Consider the following 17,405-nt stretch of genomic DNA (forward strand, 5'->3'; position numbering starts at 1 on the left):
TCAGGTCGCAGTGGGTCCCCTGCCCCTGCACTCTGGCCGTCCTGTGGACTTGGGTCTCAGTTGTCAGAAGGCAGTCAGGCAGGGAGGAGATAAGAGCTTGCAGACAGCCTAGGACAGGAACTGAGTCCTCAGCCGCATGAGGCCCAGCCTGCTGTGGGCTCTCGTGGTGTAGTTCTGGTTTTTATTTGAGACTTACACACATTTTTATATTCAGTGCAGGCTGGAGACAGAAAGGACATTAAAGACGCCTTAGTGGATCGAGGAACACAAAGGGAATTGTGGGAATTACCTGTCAGAGCAAATCATTCTTCTTCGGCAGGCCAGTGAAGGAGAGAATTCAAGAGCCTTTTGGACTATCGGGAGGAAGAAATTGGAGACGTCAGGTGACAGGACTAGGGGTGTTTAACTTATGAGAAGGCACCATCTTGGAGAAGCAGAATTATTTAAGGGAGTCGTGGCCCCAGGGCTGACTGAGGACAGACTTGAGTGGTACAAGGAAGAGGTGACTCTAGTCCCCTAAGGAGGTGACCAGCCGGGGCTGAGGTCCCAACAGGCATGAGGCAGGCTGTGGAGCTAGGAAGCTGAAAAGCAGGTGCTGGGGCCACACGTCGGCCCCACCAGGTTCTTTGCCAGCGCAGTCAGTGGTGAGACCTCCGGGGTAGCTGAGCGCACAGCCATGGAGACAGAGGTCAGCCAACACTTGCCCACCTGCCCTGGGACACCTGTGGATCCCTGACACCTGTCTGCAACCTGCCAGGGTGTCTGTGTAATCAGAGGAAGAGCTGACAACTAAACAACAGCAGGATAACTAAACAGCTAAGGCAGGGATGGCAGGAGGTACGGGTTCCGAGGTCACCTGACTCCCCATAAAACTGACTCTTCCACATGGGGAAGTTCTCTCTCCTGGAAAGGGCCTTTTTTGGCACAGTGGGCTAGTTGCCAGGTCCCATCCCTGGAGCCGTCAGGATAGCAAGGGGAGGGTCCTGGAGGAGGAGCATGACCGCGCCCACCACAGCACAGGATTGGCATGGGAGAGGAGGCACCCACAGAAGGGAAGGAGGGGCGGTGCTCTGACCCAGGCGTGGGCCCACGGCGCTCCATCAAAATCTCCTTCCTGTAAAGGCCTGTATACAGCGGGTTCTTCAGGCTAGAGCTGCTGGGAGAAGGCCAGGAAGCAGGTGGATTCTTGTCCTCTGCCCTGGGCCAGAGCCCCCCTATGGAGTGAAGAGCTGGAGGCCGTGGGCACCGGCTTAGTGCCCTGGAGGAGAGGCACTGGCCTGTCTTCGTGCAAGTCAGAGTGACTCCCAGGGAATGAGCTGGCTGCACACATTTGGCTGTAACACGACCCGCTGGCTGTGTGCATCACTGGGCATCTGGAAGTAACTAAGGGGGCTTGAGGCCGGAGACCAGACAGGAAGGAGCCCTCTGCCTAGCGGCCTGTGCTAAGTCCTGATCTGACCCTGACCCTGGACTCTTTGTTTCTCTCCTTTCCTCTCTTCCGTGGGGCCATCAATAGAATAAATAAAAATTAAAAGAAGCAGATCATCATTGGATTAAACATCTCTCTTCAGATGTGTTCATAGCATTGGCTGCTGAGCAGAGACTTGCTGATAGGCCGTATTGCACCTGAGGCTCTTCTCGAGCACTCTTGTGGTACTTCCCAGTATCTCCTTTATATCCGAGTCGTTCCTGTGTTCTTGCACCTGTACCCCCAAACCAACGACCAGGGTGTGCAGAGGCACCATGACAGGGCATTTCCCTCTAAGGACCATACGCCCTTCTGTTCCCATCTTCTTATTTAATATCTTAACATCCTCCCCAACTGGATTGTAAGCTCCAGCAGAGGGCCAGAGACCTTAGTCTTTTATTCTCTGAAGAATTCCCAGCAGGTGCTCCATAAATGTTGGATGGCTGGATGGGAGATGCATAAATACCCGGCCTGGCAGGTCAGCAGGCCTGGCTTACAGGCTGTGGAACCCCAGGCCAGTCCCTTGACCTGCCTCTGCCTGAGGTCCATTGCCTGGCTGATGGTTGCTCTTCCTAGGATGAAGTCCAAGGCTGGAAAAAGCAGTGTGGGCCGGTTGGCTCGAATTCTAGTCACAGCTACAGGGATGTCTGCTAATGAGGCACATGGATCCATCCTCTGTACATTGGGGAGGGTGCGGGTGAGACGGAGAGGGCCTACGTGAAACAGCACCTGATTGTTTTACTCTGTGGTTCTAAGAAGTTTGCTAGTTGCTTTTACGAGTGAGGGGGCCCAGGGAACTGCTTTAGAGGTCATGTTCCCTGCCATTATTTGACATTGAGACCTCGTTGGAATCTTCTATTTATTTATTTATTTATTTATTTTTTTTGCGGTACGCGGGCCTCTCACTGTTGTGGCCTCTCCCGTTGCGGAGCACAGGCTCTGGACGCGCAGGCCCAGCGGCCATGGCTCACGGGCCCAGCCGCCCCGCGGCATGTGGGATCCTCCCGGACCGGGGCATGAACCTGAGTCCCCTGCTTCGGCAGGCGGACTCTCAACCACTGCGCCACCAGGAAGACCCCTCGTTGGCATCTTTTTATACAAGTAGGCTTATGGATGTGAGGACAGGATGAAAATGACTGTAGGAGAGGTGAGCAGGTAAAGCAGACATAAATGGGAGAGACTCGTATCCATGGGGTGGCTTATGAAGTGCTCTCTTCTGCTGGGAAATCACACCACAAAGGAATTGCATGCCCATTGGTGCTGAGTTCATTATCAATTAAAGGCGTCTCCTACTCTGTAGTTCATGTTGGCCACAGTGATGCTGTGGTCCCAGGGCACTCATCTAGGTTCATGGGGTTTTACACCTACATGATGGAACCTGTTATCCTTCCATCTCTTTGCCCGCTGTTCCTTCTGACGCTCCCACAGTCCTTTTTTCTTCTGAGCTGCTGTTATCGGCGTGGGATCAGCAGAGTTCCTCATTGTCCTGAGGGCATCGGAGGAGCTGGGGAGGCCTGCCAGGAGAAGCAGCATCCTGCAGCGCCAGGCCCCAGGTGTGGAATCTGCTCCCCAGCCCCCGAGTCTGCCCCGCAGCCCCCTTTGAGATGAACAGGGCAAGCCCAGGACTCCTAATGGGCAAGTCAGGCAGCAGCCGGGGCAGAGGTGCCTCCAGCCCGGGTCTGCTCCTTTGCAGCCGACCTTTCCCCGGATCCCTGCGCGTCAGCCCTGGTGGGACCGACTGGCCTGGGCTTCAGAGGGATCTAGATCCAGCCTCTGTTGCCTCTTGTCTGCTGTGCTTGTCCTCCCTCGTCCTCCTCTCCTCTTCCCCGTGTTGCCAGCTTCATTTCTGCCTTTCAGTCCCAGCTGGGGTGTCTTCTTGAGGAAACCTGCTTGGACGATCCCCACCCCCTGGGCTGGTCAGGTGACTGCTTTGCCTTAGTGTTCCCACCTGAGGATTCAAGAAGGTGTTTCACCAGAAGCATGGAGCACAGTACCTGGCTCAGGGCAGACCTTTAATTCAACAAGTATTTATGGAGGGCCTTCCCTGTGCTGGTTGCTGGGGGAATATAAACTTGAAAGAGACGTAGTTCTGGCCCTCTGGACATTTGGATTGGTGAGTTGATAAACTGTGGACACCTCTGCTTACATGTACTGTAGTGTGAGCTAGGAAGGCAGCAAGAACCAGGTGGGCTCATAGAAGGGGGATGTCTAAACTACTTGGGGATTCGGGGTGGGCTTCCTGGAGGAGGTGACCCCTGGGATGAGTTATGGAGTTGGCCAGATCTGGGAAACAGAGGTTGGGGTGAGGTTAGAGGCATAAGCAAGAGGAGGGAAACATCCTGAAAAGCACCCTGGGAATGGGGGCAGCTCTGAGCAGTTCAGGACAATGAGAACCAAGGTAGGAGAGGGGACGCAGGGAGACGTCTCACCCCGTGGCCTCTATGCGTCAGAACTTCCCCTGATTGTCTGGTATCCGGAGGACCCTTCAGTGGACCCCACATGGACTGATGCTGTGTCCTGGTGACTCAGGAAGGTGTGAAACAGGTGGAAGGTAATCTCAACAGCTAGTGGGCGAGGTTGACAAGCCCAGATGCCAGAGGAAGCAGCAGATAAAAACTTTCTGGATGGAAGGTTTCTTTACCTGTGGCTTTCAAACCATTGCTTCCTTGAGTTGTGGGTGGTTCCTATCTTACTCTGTTGGGCTGCTAAATAAAAATACCGTAAACTGGCTGGCTTATAAACAACAGAAGTTTATTTCTCACAGTTCTCGAGACTGGGAAGTCTAAGATCAAAGCACTGGCAGATTTGGTGTCTAGTGAGAGCCCACTTCCTAGAAGGCATCTTTCTGCTATAACCTCACATGGCAGAAATGGGGGTGGGGGAGATCTCTGGGGTCTCTTTTATAAGGGCACTAATCCCATTCGTGAGGGCTCCACCCTCATGACCTAATCACCTCCCAAAGGCCTCACCCCCAAATACCATCACCTTGGCAGTTAGGGTTCAACATGTGAATCTGGGGGGACATAAACATTCAGCTTATAGCAGCTCCCAGGCGGCAGCCCCAACAAGCCTAACCCCGTGTGCTCTCAGAGAAGCCAGCAAACTGTGGGGACTCTGGGATGTGCAGGGACCCATGCCCCTCTGTCCCTGTGTCACTCATATTATCATGTCTCCTTAGCTTCGCTTTTCCCTGGCCCAGACTCAAAGGGAGTGTGCCCACAGGCATGGCCAAGGGGCCAGAACCTGGTACCACTTTATAACAGAGCAGAGTAAAGGATTGAGGGGTGCCGCACAGCCGAAGGGCTGGGTCATTGACATACTGCCTTAGGACATATACTTTTCATCATTCTCTTGATCTGGCACAAATCCTCCCATGGTAAGTGACCTCTGGACACCGGAGCTATGTATTAGCAGTTCTGGGGCTTTCTAGCTGTTAGGAAGAAAGTGGCTCTAGGACCAATCAAAGGGCTAATTTGAGTTGGTGAAGGGCCAACTCGAGCTCTGTGGTTGTTGTTTTATCATAAGTAATGAACGAAAATATGCTTATTGAAAAAAAGCATATCTAGACATTATTTCTACCTATAGAATATATGTAACATATGCTTATTGTTAATCCATATCTACATATGTACGTGCGTGGATTTGTAAAACAATATAGACAGTTAGAGAAAAACAAGTGAAAATAGTTCTTCACACCCCATTCTACCCATTTCCCAAAGGCATTGTGATGGATGTCCTTGTAGACATTTTTCTGTTCATTTACATACTAAGAGTGCCTGTATATTCATACGTTCATGGTTAATTTTTTCTTTCCACAAAAAGGCTTATATAAATATCCAGTGACTTGGTTTATTCACTTCATTTATCTTTGATTCTTTTCCATTCTTTTTAACTGTGGCAGAATACTCCACTGTGGATGTAACATTCTGTTCTGCTGATGAAAGATATTTAGGTCATTTCCCTTTTTTGTTGTTGTTGTAAACAACGCTGCAGTGAATCTCTTTGGCCATACGTCTTGGTGATGGGAATTGACATCTTTGTCGAATCGATTCCAAGAGGTAGAATAATGGGGTCATGGATAAAGCACATGTAACCTTTTAGTGGCAACTGCCAAATACTCCTTCCGAAAAGTCCTTCCAGTTTCCTCTCTCACTTGCAGTATATGGAAATGTAGGTTGCACACCCTTGCCAGTACTGATATTATTGTTAAAATATGAATTTTTAGGGCTTCCCTGGTGGCGCAGTGGTTGAGAGTCCGCCTGCCGATGCAGGGGACACGGGTTCGTGCCCCGGTCCGGGAAGATCCCACGTGCCGCGGAGCGGCTGGGCCCGTGAGCCGTGGCCGCTGAGCCTGCGCGTCCGGAGCCTGTGCTCTGCAACTGGAGAGGCCACAACAGGGAGAGCCCCGTGTATCGGGGAAAAAAAAAAAGAAAGTGAATTTTTAGTCTGGTGAGGTGGGGGTGAATCATATCCTATTGTTTTATTTTGTATTTCTTTAAGTATGTATAATGTTGAATGTTTTTTCGTGTGTTTATTGCCACTGGTATTTATTTTTCTTTAATTAGCCCGCTTATATCCTTTATTGATTTTTCAATTGTAGGAGATCTGTGCACTTTGGATATTAATAATTTGTAATATATATTGCAAATATTTTCCTCTCAGTGGATTGCTTATCTTTTACTTTTGTTTATAACACCTGTTTGCCAAAGGGAAGTTTTAAATATTTACAGAAGAATTTGTAGGAGTAGCTAGGGAATTTAAGTGGATTTAGACTGGTGATTGGGCCCTGTTTTAGCTGTTGTTCAAATATATGCATATATATTATATGATGATTAATAAGCCTTTTAGTAGTTAAATGATTCATGGGCACACCTATTTCTGTGTATTTCCTCAGTTGGCGATGCTAAAAATCCAACCATTATTTTGTAGGGAGTTCCAAATTGGGAACTCTTAGAAAGACTGGGGACCACTGACCCAGAAGATGGACTTACATCTGCTTATAAATAATTGATAAAGTGTATGAACCAGGACTCATTTCACTGAAAGTAACAGAAACCCAACTCAAACTAGCTGAAATAAGACGACTTTCTTGACTTACAGAACTGGAACATCTAATGGACACTTTGACCACATCTGGACCCAGGGGCTCAAAGGGTGGATGTCCTCAGGTCTTCCTTCCTCTTTCTGATAACTCTCTTCATTTGTTGGTCTGGCTTATCTCTACTTAGCCTCCTTTTCTTCCACTGCAGAGGCGGCCCATGAGCGACAGATGGCTGGGGCAGCCCCAGGTGTCCGTTCTTAGAGATCAGCGTCCAGGAGAAAAGGAGCCCCTTTCCCCGGGTCTGTAGTGTACGTCTCTCAAGGAGGCAGGATGATGTGATTGACAGTTCAGCCGAACCACATGCGGGGGAAAGAATGGTTCACCAACAGAAAGAGCAGTGGACGGACAGACAGAACAGACTGCAGGGCCCACCCATGATATCCAGCAGACAGTGGGGGAGAACCTGGTCTGGAGGCAGATGGGCGAGCTTGGGATGGCTTTCCATCCACCACGTACACCTTGGGCGGCTGCCTCAGCCTCCCCTTGGATCCCTGGCTCTCTGCTCTGTAAAATGGTCCCTTGAGGATTAATGAGCGGATGCCTGTGCTTGGGCTCCAGGGCCCACAAAGTGCAAAGCAGATGATATTAAATGAGATACGTCAGACACCTGTCTAGCACTTTGTAGGCACTCAGTAGGTGATGGTTTTCCTCCTTAGTATTTACCAGAATTCAGAGGGTGTTGAGAACGAAGTAATCGGGTTGCATGAAGTTAGTGTGTAAGTCCTTCCTCTACCACCATGGGTGAGGCCCCCTCTCTCTGGGGGGCCCACCTGGTGTTGCATAGATAATTATTGATAAGGAAAGGATAGTGGCATTGAGAGAAAGAGGCGGGGCTTGGAGGGGACTCAAGAAACAGTTGAAGCTGACCTTTTGCTCCATTGAAGTCCAGCCTAATCTGAGGGAGTGGATAGTTACGGTGAAAATCCAGCCGCCCTCTGGGCCCGTCTAGCTGGCCTGTGCACCCTATCCCCTACCCCCGCCCCCCGCCCAGGACCGTGTGTGTCGTGACCTGCTTTGCTTTCTCTGCAGTCCACCTGATCCCAGTGTCAGCAGCTAAGAATGGAGTGACTAGCAAGAATCGAAAGAGGATCATGCCTGACCCGGTGACGGAGCCCCCCGTCATGGACCCCGTTTACGAAGCCCTTTTGTACTGCAACATTCCACGTGTGGCCGAGCGCAGCATGGAAGGTAGGCCTGGCTGCGCTGCCCAGCGTGGTACCATCTTCAACCAGCATCTAAGGAGCTAGACGGCTAGGGCCCAAATCTTGCATTTGCCACCAAGCTGTGTCCTTGAATGAGTTTCCAGGTCTTCATTTCCTTGTCTGTAAAATGGGCATAACTTGCAGTCCCTACTCACAGGGCTGCTGGGAGGATTAAGTGACCTCTTTGAGCAGCACGAGGCTCATGATTAGCCCTCCACAAATGTTTGCCATCATCCTGGTTATCCGTGAGACGGAAGTGGGATGGAAAGGTGGCCTTGGCTGGCCCTAGGGTGTCATCCGCAGCTAACTCCTTTCCCGGGCGGGCTCTCTCTGGGCTTAGGACCTCCACAGCATGCCCTGCTGGTGTCTTGAAGTGAAAGTGTAGGAAAATATGATTTCTATGTTGAGTTTTGCTTTTTTAAAAGTGTATCAGAGAATGATGTTGAATATTTATCTGTTTGTGCCCTGCTGTGTTTTACGAGAGGGAGATTTAAAGCAGAAGTCATTGTTTCCAGTACTTCTGTGGGCATCCCCTAGTCTGTGGATGTGCGTGAGGCTACATGAATAGTCTTTTTTTTGCTTTACAATGTTGTGTTAGTTTCTGCTTTATAACAAAGTGAGTCAGCTATACGTATACATATATCCCCATATCCCCTCGCTCTTGCGGCTCCCTCCCACCCTCCCTATCCCACCCCTCTAGGTGGTCACAAAGCACCGAGCTGATCTCCCTGTGCTATGTGGCTGCTTCCCACTAGCTATCTATTTTACGTTTGGTAGTGTATATATGTCCATGCCACTCTCTCACTTCGTCTCAGCTTACCCTTCCCCCTCCCTGTGTCCTCAAGTCCATTCTCTACGTCTGCATCTTTATTCCTGTCCTGCCCCTACGTTCTTCATGACCATTTTTTTTTTTAGCTTCCATATATATGTGTTAGCATACGGTATTTGTTTTTCTCTTTCTGACATACTTCACTCTGTATGACAGACTCCAGGTCCATCCACCTCACTACAAATAGCTCAATTTCGTTCCTTTTTATGGCTGAGTAGTACTCCATTGTATATATATATGTGCCACATCTTCTTTATCCATTACGTGAATAGTCTTGCCCACGTTTCACTGGAGGTCAGGTGACCCCCGCCACACCCTAGAGCCTCCCCGTGACTTCCAGGGGGCTGGGGTGTAACCAGCCCTCTCACGTTCCTCTGCCCTGCCCTGTGAGGCTAGTCAGAGGCCTCCCACCCAGCACAGCACCCTTCCACCATGGTCACCCCTCCCCTCCTCTGCGAAGTCAAAGGGATGGACATCTCCTGGGTGATAACCAGACAGTGTGCTTCTCTCTCGCAGGTCACGCTCCGCATCATTTTAAGCTGGTCTCAGTGCATGTGTTCATTCGACATGGGGACAGGTACCCACTGTATGTCATTCCCAAAACGAAGCGCCCAGAAATTGACTGCAGTCTGGTGGCTAACAGGTAAATTGCAGTTTTCCTAAAAGTCATTTTCAAGAATCTGTTGCCTCTGTTGAAATTAAAAGGCTGACTGGAGAATTACAGAATCGGGGAGTGGCCTACACTTGTCCAGTGAGTACTGTTTGCCAGGAGTCTGATCTTCAGAGCAATCCTGCAGGTGAATCCCATTTCACAGTTGAGAGGACAGAGGCCCAGAGAGGTGAGAACACCTGTCTGAGGCCACACAGCAGATAAACTGAGATTTCAGCCCAGGCCACCCTGCTGTCTGCAGTCTCCCACCCTGCTATTCTTCAGTTTGAGAAACAACTGGGATGGGGTGCAGTGAGCACTGGGTTAGGAGTCCTCAGACCCTGGCATGGCTGTTCCATTGAGGGGAGCAGGTAAGTCCCTTAGGCTCTCTGAGCCTCAGCCTTCTGTCTCTAAAATGGGGATGACGCTGCTGACCGGACAGGGCTGGGGTGAGGAGTAAGTGGGATGATGAGGAGGATGCACATTACCAGTTGCAAAGCCACAACCGGAAGACATTTACTTCTTCAACCTTTTCATTCTTCACAGGGGTAGAGACAGCCTGCCCTTGGTTGAGAGCCCTTACGATGAAAAATACTTGAAAAGAGAGTAGAAACTGTGCATGTGGACATGGCATGGCTCTGAAATGAGAGGCACAGTTAGCAATAAAGTGATGGGCCAGGCCTCAGCAAATGTGTCAGGGGACACATAACCTCCCAAGCAGAGTTTACTGAATGAGGAGAGGAGGCGGGGGAAGTGCTCGATGGGGATGACGTTCTTTTGATGGAATGCCTTGGGTGCCAGCCTGCCCCGGGCAGCGCCAGCCTGGTGGCACCATGGATTGCCTCCCTGCAGCCAGGGCTCTCCCTTCACAGTGGACTGCAGTGTGGACCCGGGAATTCCAGGTTAACCCTTTGCATCTCAGCCTTCTTACTGTCTAATATCAAGGGGAAGATGAAGTGAACCATTTTATGTAAAAACATCACAAAATACCATGTGACTCTAGGCTTTCATTTCCTGCTGGAGGCCACGACCCTCGCAGCCTGGGGATTTACGTCTTCTTTTCTGTGTTCAGCAAGTATGGATGCATGTCCTTGTGTCCCGCGGGCTGGGAAACACCCTGGATGGAGTCCAGCCCGTGTCAGAGCACCGGGCAGTCCCTGGCTTTCTTCCTCGTCTCTAGCCCGTCTCTAGCCCTCTGTGCTGGCCTTTCCGCTGGGACCCTCGGCCCCTGCCAGCCACTGCGTGCCAGCCCCTCACCCTTCAGGCCTTTGCACCCGCCGTTTGGCTTGCTGGCCCCCTTCCAAAGCTCCTTCAAGGCCCCCTGAGATGGTACGCCTTCTAGGAGACCTCTCCCAGTGCGTCAGCGGGGATTCTCTGCTTGTATCAGGCACCGCCACCGCCTCACTCAACCTGAAAAAGGGGGACGTAGGGAAGAATCTCAGAACAAAATACTTAACGACCAGACCTTAACTGGCTTAGGACGAGGCAAGGGTGGAGGCCACTTGCTGTGCTGGGTATTAACCCTTTAGTTTCTGGGCTGGAGCATCCAGGGCGGCGGGAGGACACAGGGAGGGCAGCTGGGGGGGGTGGCTTTGCTCCTTTGGGTGCAGCAGAGTGTCAGTGTGCTAACAGCTGGCACAGTCCTGCCATTGTACAGGACTTTGAACAGCCCAGGGACAGGCGGGCCACTAGGCCACTGAGCTGGCCGGACCCAGAGCAGCCTCAAGGGCTTTGTGGGAGGCACCACGCTTCAGCCGGCAGCTCGCAGCTTCTGCTCCCCTTTCTCTGGCTGGGCTTCAGGTTCCCAGACGTGAGAATGGGTCTGCCCCCAGGCCAGTCTGCTGTTGCTGAAGAGGTCCCTGAGCACCGTGAGGCCTCTGAGGGCCACCTGGCTGTTCCCAGGGAAGGGCCCAGCGGGCAGGGCCGCCGGGCAGCGTGCAGGCCTCCAGTGGACGTGCTGGTGCTCTGTGACTTGTCCTCCCAGCATCGTTGTCTGTGCTCTGCCTGCACCACCGGCCCCTCAGGGCACTGAGTCTTATTCCCTCCATATCACTGGTGCCCAGCCCGAGCCTGGCATGTAATAGTTGCTGGACTGGGTTGGTTGCAGAATGAATTCAGGAGCCCAGTGAGAATCACAGGTCATCATTGCCTATCATGTATCTATCATAGGAGATTTGAGTCTTGACCATGAAATCCTCTGAGGCCATTGTCACCGGTTTGATGTAGGGCAAATCCCTTCACCTCTCTGAGCCTCAGTATTCTGTCTGAGAGCATGCGGATAGTAATCCGGTAAGTCCCCTGCATACAAACAAGTGCCATTCTGAGAACGCGTTTGTAAGTCCAGTTTGTTCGTAAGTCCAACAGAGTTAGCCAAGGTACCCAAGTTTTACAGATGACACCAGACACGTGAACTAACTTACGTGATCGGACATACGTACGTTCGCATCTTTGAAAGCTTTGAAGGTTCGTATGTAGGGGACTTATCGTACCTCCCTGAAACATCCTCGTGAAGTCTACTAAGGTGATGGAGTAAAGTGCTGAGCCTGGTCCCCACTGAGAGCTTGAGAAATGGTGTTTCATTTACCAGAGCAGCCTGGAATCTCCCAGGCCCGGCCTCTTTTCCTCCCTGAGTGGTCATGGTCACAGGGCCAGGTCGGGTCCCAGGGTCCCTCATTCTGCCACAGCCGTGACGGGGCCACTTCTGGAGCTCCCAGCTGAGAGGTGCAGTTCCTGGGGACCAGCTGACCCAGCTGCTTCTGCCTCATTTCCCCTGGCCTTGGTCTTTTGGTTTAGTTCTATTTCATACAAATACAGTCTGTATTTTTAGGAGCTACTTTCAATCCTTTATAGAAAGTGGGTGGAGTATGCATGTTTAATTAATTAATGGCATTTAATGAATTCCATCTTTTATAACAATAAAAGTTGACTTGTCATTATAAACGCACATTTAGCGTAAGAGTGAGCAGGACCCCCAGCTAAGGGGACCCACTCTGGGCCTCTGAACCCCCTGGGACTGTGGGATCTGGGTCACCAGCTGTGCCTGCTGCCTTCCCAGGTGCCAGTTCGGCTTCACGAATTATTAATTTTTATGGCCTCCTCAAAGGCGGAGCATCCTGAATTGTGCCCATTACTCCCGTCTGGTGAAGGACACTGGGCTGGCGGCGGGCGCGCAGCGAGCTGAATCAGCAGGAGCCGGACACCCCAGTGTTTCCCTTCCTGAGGACACCTTCCACGACTCTCAGAGTCTTTGTAGTGGAAGCTGCCTCTTCGTGAGTAGTTGTGGGGCTCAGGAACATTGTCTGGCTGGGAGGTAGAGGTCGACTTGAGAGTTTAGCGTGTAGATGGCCGCCGAAGCTGTGGACTTGAACGGTATCACATACAGAGCCGCTGGAGTGAGGTAAGGGCCAAAACCAGAGCCCTGTAAGAGCCCCAGCCAATTACAGCACAGAGAGAAAGGAGGGTCCCAGGAGGAGATGGAGAAGTTGCAACAGGAAGGAGGCAGGAGAGTGATGTTATGAGAGCTGAGGAAGCAGAGTTTCAGGAAAGGGGAGGGGGTGGGTAATCACATCAAACAGAGCAAAAAGGTCCAGAAAGCTAAAGACTGAGAAAAGGATACTAAGTTTATCTTTTTAGAATTTCACGATATTACTAATATAAAATAATAAATTCTTTAATTAGCATAACTTGTAAAAATCCGTGCTATGAACTTACTGTGGTTTCTAGCCATATACGCTTTTTTGAATTGTGTTTCCTGGTAACAGTGTCACTGGTCTTACACCTCTTCTCTGCTTGTCTTAATGATCTGTACAGAACTCAGTAACTGCTCAGATTATGGCTAAAGCACAGTAAGTTTTCTTATAGGTGTGTAGATGAGCCTTGGGGTTCCATGTATGTTTTGTGGCATAAACAGGTGTGAAAATGCATATAAAAGTGTAAACAAGACCTCTGAAGTGAGTGGTTTGAAGGCTTAAGATGGTAGCGCTGCCGGTTCTTTGCATTTTCAATATGAAAATAGATTTCCAATGAGAATACAGTAACGTGGGTTTTTCCTGAAGAAAAATCCATCATCACAGATATAATCATTTCTGTGTTGGTCAGGGTAAGGCTAGGCTGCATGCTGTTACAATAAAGAGAACCAAGGAGGAGTTCCCTGGTGGTCCAGTGGCTAGGACTCAGCATTTTCACTGCTGTGGGCCTGGATCCAATCCCTGGTCCGTGAACCATAAGCCGCGTGGTGCGCCCAAAAAATAAAAAAGAGAACCAAGAATGCATTGCCTTAGACAATAGAAGTTTATCTCTTGCATGAAGGTCTGAGATGAGTGTTCCAGGTTGTATAACTTGGCTTTACCTGGTCATTCAGGGCCCCAGGTTCCTTCCAGGTTGTTGCTCCCAGCATGCCCTAGGCATGTCTACGTGACTGAACCTGGGTTGCTGCAGTGCCTGAATAGTGGCCAGAAGGAAGGAAGAGAGTGTGAAGGGGGCACGCCTGTGATCTGAAAGCCTAAACACAGATGGGCATACATCCTTCCATTCCACTGGAGAATACTTAGTCACGTGGCTCTACCTGACCACTAGGACTTCAGAAATGGGCTCTAACCAAGTTCCCAAGAAGAGGAGAATAGATTTTAGTATATAGCTGTTAAAGAAAAACCAGAGCCAGAGAACAGATAAAGTAGTAAAAGCAGATCTTATTCAGGAGTTAATGCAGAGGGGTAGAACTGGACTCAGTTCCAAATACAGCACGGACAAGTGGGGTTTTATAGCCAAGGAGCAGGGTGTGGGTCAGTGGATGGGGAATTACTATGAGGAGACATCAGGGGTCAGGGGGTTCTGGCTAAACTCACTCCACAGGATTCTTACTGAAGGCAGACCAGGGTGATCAGATGCCGCCGGGGGTGAGGAATTTGATCATGTATCAGGGGTGATCAGATATCAAAAGTGGGAGATTCTGGCTAAACAGACTTAGCAGGATTCTTGCTGAAAATGGGCAATGCAAAGACAGATATAAATCCAAAGAACATGAAAGTCCAGAGATCAAGGCTTGGTTGGGAAGAGGGTTCAGAGGAGATGAAAATTTGGTCAAAGAGAATCTGTTACAAGTAACAGTCTCACTCACAACAGCCTTTATTTTTAATATTTCCATCAAAATCTGGATACTTTCATAAACACTATGGGAACTTGCCGTATTCATTGCTACAGATTAAGAAGGCTTGGACTTCTCCTGAAGCATCGAAGGTTGGGGCACTTCCCAGTTGAAATCATTTCCGTGTGCTTCTGAGGTATTTACCATGTGCTGGGTACCCTCTCCGCTGCAGGAATGGAGCAGTAGATGCAGTTGGCAGGACTAATCTCGGGTGGCTTTGGCTGTGGCAGCTTGAAGTGGGAATCTCAGTTGCCTGACCAGGGATCGAACCCAGGCCACAGTACTGCCCTGGCTCTTGTCTGCTTGGAAGAAAGAATTCAGCAAAGAGACAAAAAGTAGTGAGGCAAGTAAAGTGTTTATTAGGAGAGAAGATACATGTAAAGAAAGCATGGGCGGGCTCAGAGAGAGAGAAAGAGAGAGCCGTGGGCTTTTGGGGTGGGTTAAATCACTTATATGGAGGCAGTTCTGGGTTTCCAGTCATCTTGCTTTGTCTGGCTTTGAGTCCATATCTCGTCTGGCTCAGGGCCCTACCCTGGGTGCACGTGCATCTTTCAGCCAAGATGGACTTGGGCGCTAGGTTCCCTGAGAAGTTGACAGAACACATTATGGTCTAGCACCCCCTCCCCTGAGGAGCCTTTCTGCACATGCATAGCTTGGGGGTCTCCTTGACCTCCAGAATGAGAAATATGTGGTCTCTTTATCTTTTATCTCGGCAGGACTCAGCTCCTCGTGGCTCCCGCCATTATCTTTATCTTGGAGTATCTGTCCACAGGCGACAGATGTCAGCTGCTCAGCCTGGGGCCCATCTATCTCCTGCCTCAGGATCTGGTCATTCAGATCCAGGACAGGCCCAGGGACTCGGGTTACCTGGTCCTCTTCCTGATTAAAAGTCTTTTGTTATTCTCTTCCATAAGTGAAGTTTTTCTTCCACGAATCGTCATCTTTCCATATCGAAAACAAGTTTCCATGAATACAGTTAGATATTAATGCATCATTAAGGAGTCAGATTCCCTGAAAACTCTCAGTAGTGAAATTTCATTTCTAAAACTGGTAGCAAAGCTTTTCTTAGATCCTCAAACATCACCAACCTGAAATAACGGCCTGGAGCGGAACATTTGACCCCGGTTGATGGATAGCCTTTGTTTATGTGGATTTGTTTTGGCAGCCTCATTATCAGTCTGGACATTTTATTTCACAGTTTGCAAATATTTATGTGTTTTAGCCTCAGGGAAAATAACACATTCTCTGTTTTTATGGAAAGCCGTAATGCCCTATAGCAATCCAGGGTGATTTATTAGACTATATACTCTATGTCAGGATTAGCATTCTCTAATTTTAAAACATATTTCTGGAATGGATTTTTTTTTTTTAGCTTTATATTTTTGAAAGATAAACCCATTTGGGCAGCCATTGTAAAAGCATTGCCAAAGTTAGTTAGGCTTTCAGACAGCGGGGGTCTGCCATTAGACAATTTATCTTTGCTTCTTTTCGTGCTGATTGAGTTGGGAACTACTCTCTCTGTCCACCTCTGTTCAGCTGGAAATGTATAAACGTTCATAGGCCATTTCATTATTTAAAGAAAAGGTGTGTATACTCATAGGTCATCTCATTATTCAGAGAAAATGTGTATATATTCATGGGTCATTTCATTATTCAGGGAAATTGTGTATTACTGACTAGAACAATAAATCTTGATTTGCCATGTGTACTTCATGGCAGAAATAGAAATAATGTCAGATCTCATAAATAACCTGGTGTGTTTTTTTTTCACTATTCATCCCCACCCCACGTGCAATGAGATACCATATGTGCAAAATGCATAGTGAGCTGTAGAGATCTGGGTTATCTTAATCAGTTAATTTTCTTCACAGGAGTTTTTCCAGAGGTCACATAAGTTAAGGATTCAGGGCTACCCCCGTGAAGGTCGGGATGCATTTTCTAGGAAGAAGAGGCAGCATGTGGAAAGTCTTGGAAGCATGAAAGGACAGGTGTGCAGGGCCCACAGAAGGCAGATGCTGTGCGTGGCCAGAGCGCAGCATTAGGGTGCACTGGGCCTCAACGTGAGGCGGGGCCAGAGTGGACTGATGGCTGTGCGTGGCTTCTTGGGGAGGTGGCCCCGTGGAAGAGCAGTGGCAGTCGGGGTTGCCTTCTACGTCGACCGCACTGGCTGTGGAGGAGGCAAGATGTGACGGCAGGCGGGCCAAGGAGAGGCTCATGCCATCCAGACAAAAGCTGACTGAGGCAGACCCTGCTCAGGGATGCAGGGATACAGGAGAGAGGGGCAGAGAAGCCCAGGAGGGCACCTGTGCAGGGCGCAGGGGAGGGAGAAATCGAGGAGGACCCGCAGCCTTGGCTTGGCTGCCTCGGGTCGGGGGGTTGGTGGCCTCCTGGAGGGGGAGACAGGAGTGGGGCGGCCTGGGCAACCGGGTGGATGAGGTCCACGCTGACTCCCACGGTGCTGAGGATGATGGGTATCTCGGTGGAGGGCGGGGTCTCGGGCTGGCCTTATGGAGTGGGGATTTTATGTGTAGGTGGTAGCGGGCATGTAATCGTGAAACTGGAATGTGCTGTTATTGTGGGTGAGAAAGGGCTTGGCTCACTTGGGATCCTGCTTGCTGAGGCTGAAATCGTCACGGACGGTTCTGGAGCACGCTAACCACTAACTCTCTCTGTGTTGCCTCTTTAGGAAACCGTATCACCCTAAACTGGAGGCTTTCGTGCGTCACATGTCCAAAGGATCCGGAGCCTCTTTCGAAAGCCCCTTGCACTCCCTGCCTCTTTACCCCAGTCACCAGCTGTGTGAGATGGGAGAGCTCACGCAGACAGGTATGTGGGGCTGCCCCTTCCCTGTCAGTCTCCCACCCGCTCCTGTATTTGGCGGACGCGTGTATCGGGGCCTCCTGGGAAAGACGCTGTGGGCGCAGGGGTGAGTAGGGCCAGCACCTCAAGCAGCTGTGTGCCCACCAAGGTATCTGATTCAACATGTGATTTCTAAATATTAAAAATAACCTTT

General features: G+C 50.1%; 1 protein-coding gene across 9 annotated transcripts in view; it reads left to right on the plus strand.

Annotated features, from left to right (window-relative positions):
- The window catches only part of PXYLP1 (2-phosphoxylose phosphatase 1), a 69,031-nt gene that overhangs the window by 44,706 nt on the left and 6,920 nt on the right, over window positions 1–17,405 (plus strand). For all 9 annotated transcript variants that reach the window (XM_082624181.1, XM_082624182.1, XM_082624180.1 and 6 more), the window contains 3 exons: window positions 7,599–7,757; window positions 9,117–9,243; window positions 17,079–17,218. In XM_082624181.1, the coding sequence (XP_082480307.1) occupies window positions 7,599–7,757; window positions 9,117–9,243; window positions 17,079–17,218 (426 nt within the window). The remainder of the gene's footprint in view (window positions 1–7,598; window positions 7,758–9,116; window positions 9,244–17,078; window positions 17,219–17,405) is intronic.

This window comes from Mesoplodon mirus (genome assembly GCF_964341445.2).
Source record: "Mesoplodon mirus genome assembly, chromosome: 6".
Classification (NCBI taxonomy): Eukaryota; Metazoa; Chordata; class Mammalia; order Artiodactyla; family Ziphiidae; genus Mesoplodon; species Mesoplodon mirus.